We start from the raw sequence: 16,747 nt of genomic DNA, 5'->3' as shown, positions 1-16,747 counted from the left end.
AAAGATCCCGCGGCACACCAACAACCAAAAACATTACAAAATGACACCTTTTAGCATATAATACAGCAGATATGCCATAGCGTCAAACTCAATCCCAGAGGGCCAAACCTAAAAATCGGGACTTCGTTGAGGGCCAAATAGAGTCACCATTTAATAAACAGGACAGAAGGGATATTGGAAAAAAGTGCAAAAAGAATACATGTTTAGGTAGCTACATTATTTTATGCATACGTACCAGAGCCAGATGTTTAGCATCTTCTCTTGGCTGCAGTTCATTAATATCTGGGGTTAGGTTCTCTGGAAACCCTCAATGTGGAGTGAAGGTGTGCATCAGTGAGACGACTCCTGTGGGTTTTTGTTCATCTTCATCACAGAGAAAAGCTGCTCACACAGGTATGTGCTTCCAAACATGCAGTAACATACAGTAGGCGGAGTTAAGGCATCGTTTCGGGATGAAGCTTGGAACCTGTGCAGCGCCCACAGAGTCACACTTTGCCTTGAGTGTCATTATACTGGAGGTCTATCAGCTCCATGTGGATGTGCACAGGTGCTCTTTCCACTTCAACTGCTAACGGATTGCTGAGCAGTTCAAATTTAAATTTCTGAGCTGCAAAGTCATCAAATCGCCGAGTGAACTCTGTGCCAAGTGCGCCCAGTTATCAGCAAAATGCGCAGTCGTGAACACAGCGGTGGAGACTTTTACTGCATCACACATGTCTGTGATCACACATCCCTGAAGCTGGAGGTTTAAAGCAGTGAGATGCTTCGTTATGTTGCACAAAAAGCCAGCTCACATCGCCACGTTTCGTCCTGGAGCTCTGTGGTGGCGGCCAGTTATGATGAACCGTCGTACCGAGGGCCGGATATATGCTGACAATTTAATGACAAGTCTCTCAATGTGTTGATCCTTACGAGGCTGTTCTTCTGGGTTATGTTGTCCAGGGCCCAGTTCAGAGTCTGCATTTTCCCTTTTCAATATTTCTCCATCGCTGTTCATCTTGAAACCTCTCTCGCACATCATTTAATTCTAATTCTACTGTCCTAAATTAACAGTCATTATTGCGCTACCTACTGCCACCCACTGGCATGGAAGAGTATTATTACTTAGCCAGCCACTATATTGCAGCTCAGACGCTCAACGATGGCAGTATTTGCAACAAGTAAATAATATGCTTTTGGAAATTGGACATTTTCCCACGGCACACCTGGCGACCTCTCATGGCACACTGGTGTGCCGCGGCACAGCGGTTGAAAATCACTGCCATAGTGTATATAATGTACTCAGTAGTGTACGTAGTGTAGGCACAGTGCATGTACTGTACACCGTAGCGTATATAATGTACTCAGTAGTGTATGTAGTGTACACCGTAGCGTATATAATGTACTCAGTAGTGTATGTAGTGTACACCGTAGCGTATATAATGTACTCAGTAGTGTACGTAGTGTTGGCATAGTGCATGTACTGTACACCGTAGCGTATATAATGTACTCAGTAGTGTATGTAGTGTAGGCAGTAGTGTATGTACTGTACACCGTAGTGTATATAATGTACTCAGTGTACGTAGTGTTGGCATAGTGTATGTACTGTACACCGTAGCGTATATAATGTACTCAGTAGTGTATGTACTGTACACCTTAGCGTATATAATGTACTCAGTAGTGTATGTAGTGTAGGCATAGTGTATGTAGTGTACACCGTAGCGTATATAATGTACTCAGTAGTGTATGTACTGTACACCGTAGTGTATATAATGTACTCAGTAGTGTATGTAGTGTACACCGTAGTGTATATAATGTACTCAGTAGTGTATGTACTGTACACCGTAGCGTATATAATGTACTCAGTAGTGTATGTAGTGTACACCGTAGTGTATATAATGTACTCAGTAGTGTATGTAGTGTAGGCAGTAGTGTATGTACTGTACACCGTAGTGTATATAATGTACTCAGTAGTGTACATAGTGTAGGCATAGTGTACATGGTGTACGTATCTTCCCACCAATCACTGTAGTTTTTCTACTATCTTTCTTCTCCTTCATCTATCTCTATTTCAGTGGTTGGTCTGTGAAGTCAGTTCTGTCCATTAGTTCAAATTAGAGCAGTTTTCCAGGGAAGGCAGAGAAGGTAAATCAGCCTCAGCCAGCTACAGACACAGTGTGGTGCCCTCACAGATGAAAGGTACTTTTTTACTCACGGAAAGCTGGCTTTTTTAAAAAAGCCTGCAATGTCCTAATGTGATGTCTGTGTTTTTCAGAATGAAACTGTAAGTGCTGAAAACAGAAAATAAATATATAAGCCTAATAATGATAATAATAAGGTGGTAACTGTCAAAAATCTGATTTATATGTGTGTTGGCCGGCCACTAATGATCAAATGTGATCAAACCATGTTCATAAAGTCCTGATGAAGCAGATTAGCAGGTTTCCCCCCAAATGGATGGAAACAAAGCAGGTTTCAAACGTTTAAGTAAAAATTGTTGTGTGTTTGTGTGTATTACGAGGAAAGAATTCACCTCATTTGTTAGCTCTCAAGAATACACACATTGGGCCTTGTGCGTTTTCTTATCTAACTTGATCTGACTTTTTTTCGGATGGTGGGCTCGTAAGCGTGAGCCTCGTCAGATTCTCCAGTCTCACATGCTGTGCCTTGACTTCATGGTAAACAGGGCAATAACTTCTGTCACTGTCCCTCTCTATTTCAAACACTAATTGCCTTAATCAACACATACACACTGGCCCCACTGGGGGACACAACAATGGCGAAGCTCATGCTCTCTAACGACCCACTCACTGCAAAATGGCTCCATTGCTTCGCTGATATGTTGATGTAAATTAGCAGATTTTAGATTATAATTACACCTCGCCTCCTCGGAGGCAGAGTCGGTTAGAGTGGAGCCTTATGGAATAATTGGGGAGGCAAATGAGAGTGAAGACATGAACAGGAGACATTAAAGAGAATTCCCTTGCTGGGAACACTGGGCTACCTGTGCTGCAGGAAACCTCCAGAACAGGTGATTAGGCAAGAGTAGGTGTCATTAAAACTCCATTAGCACAAAACCCAACCCCCGGTGCTCACCGCAAACACACACCAACACACACGCATATGGTCTACCTCAGCAGTGTGTCTGTGTGAGACACACTGAGTGCACGTCTATCTGTGCTGAGTATCTAATGACTCATTTAGGACCCCTACCTCTGGGAATGTGACAGTAAGGACCCTCTTGCGGTTGGCTCACTAAGTGCCTGCTTATTAATTAAACACAGCTGAGGCTCAGGGGACGGCAGCAGTCCTGCATATCAGCTTGTCAAGTTTCACTCTGTGTGTGGCGCTAAATGAACAGGGTCCTTCTGTGAGTGCAGGCCAGCTAGATCCATGGGAAGACATGTTGGTCCCATGCATCAGAAAAGAAAATATCATTTGCGAAAGGCCAAAACAAACAGCACAGACGCGGACACGTGGTCATACTGGGATTCTTCTCTTCTCGTTAAGGGAGAGAGAAATCCAAATAGCCCTGGCTGTGTAGGTAAGTGTGCAGTCCTAGATATCTTGAGAATGAGAGAATTGAATCATTGAAGTGATGCTGTGAGTGCCAATTATCATTCTGCCATTAAAACCCTCTTCACCAGCCTAGTAATTTCCCTCCAAATGTGTTGTTCTAATTATGAATTAAACTCAAATAAGCTTGGGTAATGAACCCAGTTTTATTCCTTTCAGAGGCCGTACCCTTTTTGCCTTGTGTGCCTCCGTTGTTGCAGTCGCACACTTTATTCCTGCTTCCTGAGCTGGACTTCCAAAGGTGTTTGACGGAGTATCGCTGTGTATTATTGTGTAATTCACAGAGATAAACCTCCAGCTTGTGGCTGCATCACCTTTGATTGAACTTCTTTATATGGCTTTGTTTAATGCGCCCGTATTGCTTTTCTATTACAGCTTTTGCTGAAATGACACAGAATTCCATTTGCTGTAATGCCCTAGCTATTGCCTTTGTTTGCATTGTGGCGGTAGTCTTGCAGAACTGTAATGGGAGATTGAGCCAGTTGCTCACAAGTCCCATTTTAGGTGAATGAAGGACAGTGTCACTGGAGCCTAGATGGAATCTGGACTGCAATGGCACCGTCCGGCCCACAATCATTAATCCTTGAAGCTGGACCATTAACAGGGAGAAAAGAGAACAGGTTGTATGTGTCTGGGTGCATGTGATCTATTTAACATCCTCGCATGAGATAGACTCAATCTAAACTGCTCTGCTGAAGTGACAAAGCCGTTTGAGAAGTCACTTGTGAAGTCAGCATGAGATTCAAAACCTTTCGAGTGAGTTGTCAGCTTTCCACTGTTACACTAGTATTGTGGACATCAACTGAGTTGCCGAGGTATGTGAGAGCAATGAGGTCAGTACAACTAAGTCCAATGGAAAAACTTCTAAATGGCTCATTTATAGGTTTTGAGATTCATTAAAGATATCTTTTTTTCTTTGCACATCACAGACGGTAATCAAGCCATCAACGTATTTCTCTGGTCTTGATATGGTGAACAATATGTGCATTTAATGTCGTTCTCTGACCTCATACTTTCACGCTAATGTTTCGATCAGACTTCTAAGTGTTACAGAAATGTTTCAAGTCTGATCTAGTCGGACCGCCATTGTTACTTTTTTATGTGGCTTATTCAGACATGAGACTAAATTGGCAGCACATCTATGTGACACACTTTAGTAGAATGTTACTGTTACTGATAGGAATGATGGCCATTTGTATTTCTTTGTCTGTGAATATCGGTTTCATGAACTTTGTTTTTGCTTTTTTGATAAAGCTTGATTCAATAAGAAATGTGAACTTGTTTTCCTGGCTCCAGTCCTCTGGAGGCCCGGTGATTTGGATCTCCAGTCTCTGTGATCGAGCTCCTAACGGGGCTCTACCTGATGACATCACTATTAAAATGGTGTTGTGCTGTTCAGTGACTGGGGACTGTTGGGGAAAAAAACAGTCAGACTTTTTCTCAAGAATACACACACTTGAACACAAACACACACACACACATACACACACACACACACACACACACACACACACACACACACACACACACACACACACACACACACACACACACACACACACACACACACACACACACACACATGCCTCCCACCCATAACTGGAGCTGTCACCTTGTATACACTTAATGAGGATAAACTGCCTTTTAACCTCACTGAGGAATCCCATTAATTGTTTCTCCACCGATGGGCCCTTCCATCCCCTCCTCTTTTCTCAACATCAGGAGCTCTGAGGCTGGAGAAGGCGTGTGGTCCCCCCCCCCCCCCCCCCCCCCTTTCCCATGGAACAAGGTGACTGCAGGATCAGATGTTCCACTCCACTGGAGGAATGGGGAGGTGGGTGGTGGTGTCGGAGGGTGGGGAAAACTCCAGCCTCCAATTATATGAAATGTTAGCGCTGGAGTTGTGTCAGTAAATCTATACTTAGTAATGTACCTGTGTGTGTTACTGTGTGCATGTAAACTTCATCATCAGTAAACATTACCCGGGCAGTCTCTTAACAAGCTTGGGCTCTGTCTCTCTCACACACACACACACACACACACACACACACACACACACACACACACACACACACACACACACAGGTTTGGGAATAAGGTGTCAGTGCTACAGTAGCATGGTACCCTGCCACCTTTATGATTAGGTTCTGGTTAAGTTTAGACCGTTAACATGGCCATGGTTAAAAGAGACTGCTGGCATGGGAAGGAAAGCAAGTAGTGGTGTCCACTGTCACACAGAGTAGACCCAACCAAACATCAACATATGGAGGATTTGATGCAGCACATTACTAGCTGTGTTTTCAGGAAAGTGTCGAGCACATTTTCAAGGTCACAAAAAAAGAAGTAAGAATTAGACGCATTTCCATGGACTGCTTTGGTGAGGATAAACTCTGAGGTTTGGTCAGAAGTTGGCACTAGAGGCTAAATACGGTCGTAATCAACCAGAGAAGGAGAAGAAGAAGAATTAGAGTTTGTGAAACAAAACAAGTCGCCTTGGGCGTCTATCTTACCCAGGTATAATGGAAAAATGGAACGAGGCCTTCAGGAATTTGTTTTAATTGGGCAAATTTTAATTGTTCTTTCATGTCAGCTTTTGACCATATTTCATGCTGCCCATAGACGAGGAAAAGCATTCACGCTTATTAGGAATATCTGGGAAGATAGTCATGTTAAGTATTTGTTTAATTAATGAAAACATTGTACATTTCGTGCATTATGCTTTTACACTAAATGTTTCTTTTGCACAGGTAAAGAGAACTGGAGAATGGCTCGGCACCACTGCCCCACTCTCCAAGGACCACTTAAGGACAGACACTGAAGATGAAACATTAATAAGCTCATCCTAATTTGGGTTAAGGGGCAAACAGAGGTAAAGTTGTGAATTATGGGGTGATTGTGGCTAAGTGGAGAGCAGGGTTGTCCTTCAATCAGAGGATCGGCAGTTCGATCCCCGGCTCCACTAGTCGCATGTCGATGTGTCCTTGAGCAAGACACTTAACCCGAAATGTGCTCCCGTAGCTGTGCCTACGGTGTAGAATGTGATAGAATCTGAATTGTGAGTCGCTTTGGATAAAAGCGTCTGCAAAATGACTGTAATGTAATTTTTACAGTGCATAGATAAAGTCTTGCGAGGTTTGCACTACTACACTCAAAACCTAACATATTCTACTCAATGCAGAACAGTTTGTATGAAAAAGTTCCATTTAAATTCAAAGTGCACTGCTCAGTTCTGCTCTGACACTGCTGTTGCTGCTAAAGCTGCTCATGATATCATTTCACGAGCCCTACCTCTGATTTACCCTGATGTGTCGATACACCACACTCACTCCTCATCCTCCTTGATGTTTGGGAAGTGATGCGTTCAGGGCCTCAACACCAAACACAAACTCTATAACAGATGCTTGGAAATCACCAACAATTATTCAATATGTCATGAGTTGGCTGATTGAAATATAAAGAGGAGAGAGGTTTTTAATGGGAGTGCCCCCTGTACCACATGATGTTACCATCAATTTCCATCAGACTCTGCGTCGCATTCCGTCTCCAACGCAGCTCTTATATATGCTTTTGTTTTGCCAATCTTTTTTTCTGTGGTAGGAGTGAAAATATTCTTTCTGCGCATGTTACATCATCACAATCAAGAAAGTCTTGATCTTTCATATTTATTCATCATTCATTATTTCATCTAACTGCATTGCATTAAACAAACACTCTCCTTTCCCGTCCACTTTCGCAGACACAAGGAGCCTCACAAAAAAATTGCCGTCCGCAAAAAACGTCGGAGTTGATCAACCATAACCATGGAGATGACTCTTATCAGAATGTCTTCAATCGTGTTGAAGAAATATTGTCCATGCAACTGCAGCTAACGCCCATAATACACATGAATGTATATTGATGCCTATATTTACTAGCAATTGACAAAAATTCATATTCAATCATGCATTTCCTTTGTTATTGACTTTACATACATACTCTTTATCATTGAACCTAGAAGGCCCTACTGCCAGTTCCAAATGCTATATTAGAAACAAGAAAGGTAAACAGATATGCAATCTGCTCATATTTGTCTTTAACCTTCCTGTTTTGATTTACTTTTACAATTCTTTTACAATATTGCATTTCTTTATTTATCTCCACTTGACAGCTTTTGCTACTTTGTTCTTGAAAAGTAGAGGAGCAGGAGTATGTTACAGTGCTCTACAGGTGCGTGTGTGTGTGTGTGTGTGTGTGTGTGGTCCAGTTGTCATCTCACCCCGAACATTTGCCGGAGGTCAGGGTCACGGAAACGGAAAGGGATGTTGGAGACGTGTAGCCTCTTGGGCTGCTGCTTCTCCGACGAATCGCTGGACTGCAGGTGGAGCTGCTGGGAGCCCTCCGTCTGTACGACCTCCTCTGCCTGCTGCAAGGAAACACACAGCGTGCCAAAGATTAGCTCCGATCATGTATAAAAAAAATGGATCCAGGTGTGAGGCAAGGTTGTTCAGCTGGATGTCTCACATTAAAACAATTGAAAAGAGATCCTATTAATAGAGGAACTGAAAGAACATCTGTAATATTAAGAAAGTAGAGAAGTGTGGAAGGGTGAAGGACGAGTGCAAGGGGGTTTCAAAGAGAGCTCTGGATCTTCCTGTGTAGCTTTAGATGTTAGGTCATTTTATATTACTGAGATCTCCCCTCTCTCTCTCTGCTCTCATGACATTGATATGTGCTCTGGGACATTAATAAGGAAGCTGTCTGGAAGAGGAATAAGAAACAACATGAAACAACCTGTGACACGTTAACACCAGATCATATGTTATAATGGGCCTCGGTAATGCGTAGCTATAGTAATGCGTAAGTAATGCGAAGCTATACTGGAATGTCGTGGGTCAAGAGGGAGCTGAGCTTGAAGGCAAAGCTCAAGATTTAACAGCGGATCTACATTCCAACCCTCTCTTATAGTCATGAACTTTGGGTAATGGCAGAAACAATGAGATGATTGCAGATACAAGCAGCCAGAATGAAGTTTCCTTCACAGAGTGGCATTAGAGATAGGGTGAGGAGCTCAGACATCTGGAAAGAACTTAAGGTGGAACTGCGACTCTAGCAAGGAGCCAAGTAAGGTGGTCCAGGCATCTGATTGGGCTGCTTCCCTGTGGAGTTATTCTGAGCATGTCCACACCCCTGTGGAGACCCAGAACAGGCTGGAGGGATTACATATCCCATCTGGCCTGGGAACGCTTTGGGATCCTCCATGAATAGCGGGGAGCTGTCTGCTTTAGGCCGTCTGTGCTACATAACCTGTTCACACCGATGAGTGGTGGCAAATGGATGGATAGAGGGAAGTGACATCATGTCATATTGCATTCTGGGTATCTCAGGGGTCAATCCACTATAGCTATACAATACTATAGCTGGGAGCTGTACATTTGGAATAAGCCCCAGGACCACCACTTGTAGTGATTTGGAGCGGTGGCCTTATTAGGAATCGCAGGTCGTGAGATGTATTTGTTCCCCTTTTATATTTATTTTTACAGAGACAATCAGAGACAATTGAGGGGTGGCCGTGGCTCACTAGGCTAGAGGGTTGTCTGGTAACCGGAAGGTCGACGGTTCGTTCCTTGGCTGCTATGTGTCCTGTGTCCAAGTGTCCCCGAGCAAGACACTGAACCCCGAACGGCTCCCCGGGCGCCTGTCATGGGCAGCCCACTGCTCCCTATATACAGGGATGGGTCAACTGTAGAGACAACTTTCCCCCTTACCGGGATGAATATAGTATAATAATACAAATACAAATAAAAAAGACACAGTAGTCAATACATAAAATATCCTGACTGTCAAACACAAGTTAAAATGAATCAGTAACAGTGGTAAAGTTGAGAAGTATTGGAATATTTCAAAGTGAAAGGGAAGTCAAAAAAAAGAAAGCTTTCTACCCTGGAGAAGAATCACAGGCATCGCAGCCTGGTTTGATATTGACTTATCCTCTTCATACAGGATTGTAAGCTTGGACAGGTCGGCTCTGTGAAATGATTTTATTATTCATTACACTGACTTCAGTAACCCAGTTCCCTTGTAGCCTTTACCATCTAACAACTTTGGTGATTTGTTTTTTCTAATGGGAAGCCCATGTATCAGTGCATTCCATAGGGCAGAACCCAGCCATGGGCAAAGCAGTGGCCTCTGTGGAAAGAGGAGGACCTCCCACTGAACAAAAGACTCAGCACACTAAGGCTATCAATGCTTTTATGTGTTGAAACTAGTGGTTTAACTCTTTTAAGGCAGGCAGGAGATACGCTTGTCAGAGCAGCAATACTGGACTCCAATCTGGTGTTTGGCTGATCTTGTTCAGTCATGGTGGAAAATATGTCATCATTTTTTTGGACATTTGTCAAGAAGTTATTGTGAAGTTTTGAAATTCAAATCTTTATTATCATCAGGAAAATGGTGTCTACAATATATGTCGCATGACTCATCACTTACATCACTGTGTTGAGGTTATTAAATTGAATTTCATGATAAAGCAGTTTTTTCAAATTCATTTTTATATGTACAGACATAATCAACTGTGGGTATATACCACCACAATTCAACATTTTGCCAACATTTCCAACTTGAATATTGGCACGGTCACATGGTGATTTGTCTTATTGATTGGTTGCCAAATGCCAAGAAGGTGGTTCCATTTAATATGAGCCTGTTAGAGGCAGTCACCATAGAGGGGAGAGAGAGGAGGAAGGAAGAAAAGACAAAGCCAAGGAAATTCATGTCCTTTGTACAAAGAGTGATGGACAATGAATGAATGATGAACTCTCATCCCTGAAGTATTGTGGTTTATCCTGGTTTTAACCTAAATGAACTGACATGAATGCAGAGCTGTGAGCAGTCAGGGCATGGTTGTCGACGGCCGGGCTCCCGACACGCAGCCCGGGTAAGATGACACACTGCAGGTGATGAATAGCTGTGCTCAATTTGCATACTTCTCTACCTACTCTTGAACCCGTGCATAAGTGCATACACAGCGATAAGTATGGCAAAATGCAGTGCACTATGAGTACCCAGATGGTGTACTCATTACGGTCAAAACATTGAGCGTGGAAGGCTGGACACATCAGTGGTTGCTGTTGCTCCAGTGAACACCTCCCGATTCCAACGTAAGATCAGTAATATTCTGTTGTCGGGCAGAAGCCATCAGATTATTTGGTTGATTTCAGTCTGTAATGATTTGTAACTATAACGCTGCTAGCTATCCAGTGAACTATTTCATGTTCGATTCGAGACAACACTACCCTGTTGAAATTCATGTACTAATCAAGTAATCACATAGCGTTCACAGTCTACTCCATGATAAAGTATCCGAGTTAAGAACTGCATCAGACTCACCGAGGTTCAGTTAAGACCTGCAGCTACGGCGTCAGCACCCATCGGCACTTGGTGGCTTGTGAGAGTCACAAGTCTTATTCGTGATTAAATCTCCTAAACGTGACAACAAATAATTTCTCTTGTGAAATTGAACATAATTCATGAGGCTTGATGAACATTGCCTTAGTTATGAGGGGAAACGTTACAGTAGCTGTTACAGTCAGACACGTTGTTGCAGTCTCCGTAACAAAAAGGAAAACAAAAACAAAAAAACAAACGGAGACAAAAAAGTCGTCTCCCTCCCATTTCCTTTAATTGCATCCACCTCTCCTTCATCTTTGTTGGTGGTATTATGGTCCTGTATTGGCAGCTTTGTTTGTGTTGGCACATTGCATAGTTTGCATGGGTGGCTTGCCCCTTCCTTTTCACTTATTTTAGTTTGTATGAAGTTTAGTGTCACATTTATATAAAATACATTTTTTTACTGCAACCTCTTGACTCTGTGGATTATGTTTTTGAAACTTTCTGTAAGTCGTAACAGTTTAAAATATGGTTCAAACTGTGCTTGTGTGTTGTTTGCAATGAGGAGCAAAAAGGAGTGAGAGCAGAAAGAGTTGATGCACATAATTAATCAGACCAACATGGGGATGGAGGGATGGAGATAGAAAGAATAAAAAGAGAGGTGAAGATGGAACGATGATGTCAGCTAAACCTGCCCGATCAATGAGAGAGAAGTGCTGAAGGTAGCAGCAGAGAGAGAGAGCGAGAGCAAGAGCGACACACACAGAGAGAGAGAGAGAGAGAGAGAGAGAGCGAGAGAGACAGAGAGATACAGACACAGAGACACAGAGAGAGAGAGAGAGAGCATGGAGGAAGGGTTCAGAGAAGCATGCAGGCTAAGTGCTGATTGAAGAGAGAACCGTTAAAATGGAGAGACAGGCAAGTGAGGATAATGGCATGGCATTACATCACACACACACACACACACACACACACACACACACACACACACACACACAAAGCTGAATAGGCAAAGAGCGCTCTAGTGAATGGGATGCAGTAATAATCTGCCCATGTGTGTGAGAGACGCACAGAGAGTCGTTTCAGTCCTCGGCCAATGGACACACACACACACACACACACACACACACACACACACACACACACACACACACACACACACACACACACACACACACACACACACACACACACACACACACACACACACACACACACACACACACACAGTCATGGCTGTGGGCTCGGGTTTTGCAGGTCAGATGAATGGTGTGCACACAAGTCTAATTATCCCGTCAGTCCTCCTGCACCTCCACCTCTTCACTTCAACACCCACTCTGTGCCACAAAACACACTGAGGCACAACTATTTTCAATTTATTTTCTTATTTTACTTTGACTCGTAGATTTTTAGATGGACAATCATCAATCTCTACAGGAGGTCCTTTCTGCCATGTATCATGATGTAATTATTTCAGCATCCTTTTGATCCATTTATTGCAATCAAATCACAGCAAAATCTGTTTATTTTGACATCGTACCACTGTAGTAAAGCAGCTTTATTCAGCCAACATGTGACTTAATAGATACAGGGACTACAGCTCGGTGAAATGCCTCAGATGTTATGGACCCAGAAACCAAGGCGATAAAAACTTATCTGGGACTTCCGCAACAGGTAAAGCAGTGATAGCGGTTATTTCAACCAGGGTTGATGGTGGAAAGAAACATTGTTGGCATACAAGATGCTCTGAACAGTCTGTTGGTATCTACATAGAGGTAAGGCTGCTCATCCTCTCCAGTAACACGATGGAGAAAATCCCTTTGCGTCTGGTGTGAACACAGCATTACACAGTATGTGAAATAACCCTGTTCAGAGTAGCCAATGCATCACAAATCCCTACATAGAGTAAGTTTCTCTTGTTGATCCCTGTTCCACTGGAATTTCCCATTCAGCGTGTGTGTTAACATGAAGCTGGCTGTAGTCTTTCATTAAGCTTAGCATGGTATGGAATGGAACGGCTTTAAGGCGGTAAGCCTTCTTCTGCCACATTCAAAAAGCTCAAATCCGTCTCTGCACTTCTTTCTCCCTCTATGGTCGCCATGCCTCCACCATCCATGGTGTGTGAGCAGCCAGGCAAGAAGGAGAAATAATTACATGAACATTATCATACACAAGCAGCCTGAGCTTCCTCCACTGTCACCACGGAGACAGTACTGAGCTGTACAGTCCGTGTGTGTGAGGGGGGGAGCTGTACAGAACTAATCTACCCAACCAAGCCTCCCTCATGGCAGCTACACAGAATCACACACAAGCAGCCCAAAACACCTCAAACTCCTCCACCTGATTACACACCCACTTAGATCTCCCAAATGTGTCGTTACTGTGATTTTTGAGTGAACATGTGTGCATATCTGTGTGTGTGTGTGTGTGTGTGTGTGTGTGACTTGCTGAGCTCAGCAGTACCCCTTTCCCGAGCCTATAATTGAAGCTATCAGATGGGAGTGCTGCCAGACGGGTAGATTACACACGGTTAGGCTGCTACAGAGCCCTCTCTCACCAGGGATTAGACCAAGACACACACACACACGCGCACGCAGAAACACACAAGCACTTGAAAGGAGACAAGAAAGTAAACTTGGCTCCATCTTTAACCCCGGTCTCTGATCGAAGGTGGTCTCTGGCATCAAGAATGTGAATGACACCACATTGGCAGTTGTGGGGAACGCTACATCAGTGAAACAGCAAGGACCCTGGAGACCGAATGAGCAACAGAAACAGATCAAATATCTGTCAACGCCAGCCCAAAACCTCTCCCAGCATCCACGAGGTCAAAGGTCATCGCCATGAGTCAGTGGACGCCTGGAGAAAGATCAGGGAGCACCTTCATATCTGAGACGGAGACAGGGGTAACAATTTTGCCAAATATACGACGACCTGTTCATACATGCCTGAAGTTCCATACTGATACATCCCTGATGACAATTGAGATATATCTCCATGACAAGTAATCAAATCCATCCGCTGAGTAAGGCCATGAGATGCTCAATCACTACTTCTAGTGTAAAGATAACAATGTCATCACTGGATATGTAATGTAATCATTTTTCTTTCATTTAAGTTTACCAAATCAAATTTCACAATATTATATATTCAACCAGCTGCAACTGGTATCTACATAACATGCATTAATACAGTGGAGTACATAGTAACATTTTCATCTAGCAAAAAGCATATTGTTGAAAAGAAATAACTAAAGAAATAAGGTACAAATATCAAACTACAATATTTGAATACATGTACTTTGTTTCCACCTCTGACGAAAACACGATTGAAATGAAGTTCTGTTCCACAGAGGTCAGAAGAGACGCTGATGGGTTAATATTAGTCTTTTAGTTAAAAAAACAACACAGTATGAACCTGATATATTGGTCTGACAGCATATTTTATGACAGTAAATGTAGTAAGTGCCTTTTAGGCCACAGTGAACGTGCATACGGTAGAGTGTCTGTATCCTTTATCCTGCAGTAACTATGTCTCTTGACAGTAACAGTTACAGCCTGTGACAAACTCTCCACAGCGACTGTAAAACACTCCCAGTAATGCTGACTGTACCGTGCCTTCTCCTCTCACTGGACTCCCCCACTCTGCCATCACTGTCTGTATGCTCCCATATCTTCCCAGCGTGCTCCATTCTTATTGGCCCTGACAGCTTGAAGGCTCCTCAACTAGAGAAAAGTGGTGGTGCAGTTAACTATGGTGTGGACATCCTTAGCATTGCCTGTGTGCAGTTCTGTGCTTAAATGCAGCTTCAAATTGAGCTCATTTGTCAGTGGCGTCTGTCCCTGCTGCGTGTGAAAATGTGCGTATATATGTGTGAATGTATAGGTCATGGATGCAGTTGGACACTTGCTTGATCTTAAAATAAAAATCTCTTCTCTCCTCATTCTGTATATCTTTTGGATCTCATCTTCTTTCTTGTTTTATGCATTTTCAATCTAGGTTTCATGTTGTGTGAACTGTGGTGTCAAAGGAACTTCACAAAGATCGTCCTAGAGTCAGCGAGAGAGGTTTCACTCTCGGTTGCCTGCATGCTTCCCAGTGTGCCACCCATAACTACAGACACATTTGGGCTGCAACTCTCTGTCCCAGCTAACTATCTCCAAACCTTAAAACCTTCAAAGGAGAAAAGCACACCGGGGATTGGTGGCTAAATTATACATGAGCTAAATCATAAGATAGCGGTGTGAATTTGAGATGTCCCTGTCTGTATTCCATTGCATTCTGAAGTCAGATTGAGCACAAACTTGGTTTGAGCACGCAGAGTCTCATCACCACATGACGTCATCAGGGATGGACTCACAAGGTAATGAAGAAATAGTATATAGAGTAATAAAGAGTCAAAAGTGAACTAAATAAGATAAGCTATGGGACTAGTGAAGAAACAAGTTCTAAATGAGATCCATGTACAGGAGTTTGGAACCGGTGTGGTTAAAGCTGCAACAAAATAGGGTTCAGCTTTTCACCTCTATTACTGGGCCGATACAATCTAAATCTACAGTCATCTGCTGTACATAAAAAAGACTATTACTAACCAACAGCAGGGCAAGAATACAGAGAAATTCAACCAAACTGATGAACTTGCTGCTGCAAAACAACACTGCTATCTTATAAAAATACAGTCTTTTCAAAATAAACCTCCATCTTCACAGGAAACAACAAGTGGAGGTTTAGGCAACAAAACTACTTGGTTAGATTTAGGAAAAGATTGTGGTTTGGGATGAAATAACTACAGAAGTGGCATTACTTAAAGTTACTACAATGAACTTTCATTTTGTGTTAATTTTGGCTGTCCCTCTGGACGAAAGCTGTAGTGTGTCCTGCTGTGAAAACCTCTCATTTTAATGCAGCAGGCGTCTGACAGTCTATATGTGCAGTCCTTGTTCTTCATGCCCTCCCTCCAGTGGACCCAGCATTATGGCTTGGGTCTCTAGCAGCATGGTGTCGGTGTTGCCTCCCAGCTGTGAACAATGGAGCAGTGAGGAGACGCTGCTGATGAGCGCTGAGCTCTCCTCCTCCTGCCGCAGTTTCTGAACACAGGTTGAACTCACCGTTACTGTGTTGGCTGTGAGGGCGGGGGTGTTGCTGTCGTTTCCCGGCTGTTCGCTCTGCGTGTGTGTCGCCGTGTACAATGTCAGAGCGTGCTCGGCCACCGTGCTTGGTCCTGTGTAATCTGCAGGCGGGTGGGCGTGGGACGTGGTGTACTCAGCTGGGATGCCATTCTGTGGTGGAGGAGGGTACTGGGCCGGTGGGAAGGGTTGGGCCATGGCTTCAGGGGGAGCTGGGGCCTCTTGGTTACCCTGCATGGATAGAGATAGATGGAACACAGCAAACCAACTGGTTAATAAGGTTTGACTGGTTTAGTTGTCTGAGTCGTGGTGTAGCTTGTCAAATATATCTATTGTGTAAATATAGAATGTAGACTGACCATTGCAGAATGTGGATTTCTGTATGCTGGTTTTGATAGGCAGACAGTGAGGCTAATGTTTCTCTCAATTTGATCTCAGTCTCAAACAGCCTTTAACCATCATGAGACAAAAAGCTGAACTTTCAAACATTATACATTTTGTTATACATTAAATCTATTTTTGTGTTAAATCTCCACATTTTCATTTAAATAATGGCAGGTTTACCGCAGGCTTTTTTCTGAGGCCCCATATTATTGCCAATAATTAAGCCTCTTAGGCTGTGGTTGGAGTTAGGGCCTCAGTATCCCCTTTAACTTAATGCTTGTGGGATCATCTGGAAGTGTCTGACACACCAGAGGACT

General features: G+C 43.3%; 1 protein-coding gene across 1 annotated transcript in view; it reads right to left on the bottom strand.

Moving 5' to 3' along the window:
- The window catches only part of rbfox3a (RNA binding fox-1 homolog 3a), a gene marked incomplete at its 3' end in the record, with an annotated part of 264,455 nt that overhangs the window by 35,578 nt on the left and 212,130 nt on the right, over window positions 1-16,747 (bottom strand). Inside the window, exons 3-4 of the mRNA XM_079182179.1 lie at window positions 16,029-16,277; window positions 7,811-7,957 (exon numbers count right to left, since the gene is read on the bottom strand). Coding sequence (XP_079038305.1) covers window positions 7,811-7,957; window positions 16,029-16,277 — 396 coding nt within the window. The remainder of the gene's footprint in view (window positions 1-7,810; window positions 7,958-16,028; window positions 16,278-16,747) is intronic.

This window comes from Pholis gunnellus, assembly GCF_910591455.1.
Source record: "Pholis gunnellus genome assembly, chromosome: 21".
NCBI classification, from domain to species: domain Eukaryota; kingdom Metazoa; phylum Chordata; class Actinopteri; order Perciformes; family Pholidae; genus Pholis; species Pholis gunnellus.
This window is presented reverse-complemented; position numbering and strand designations above follow the sequence as displayed.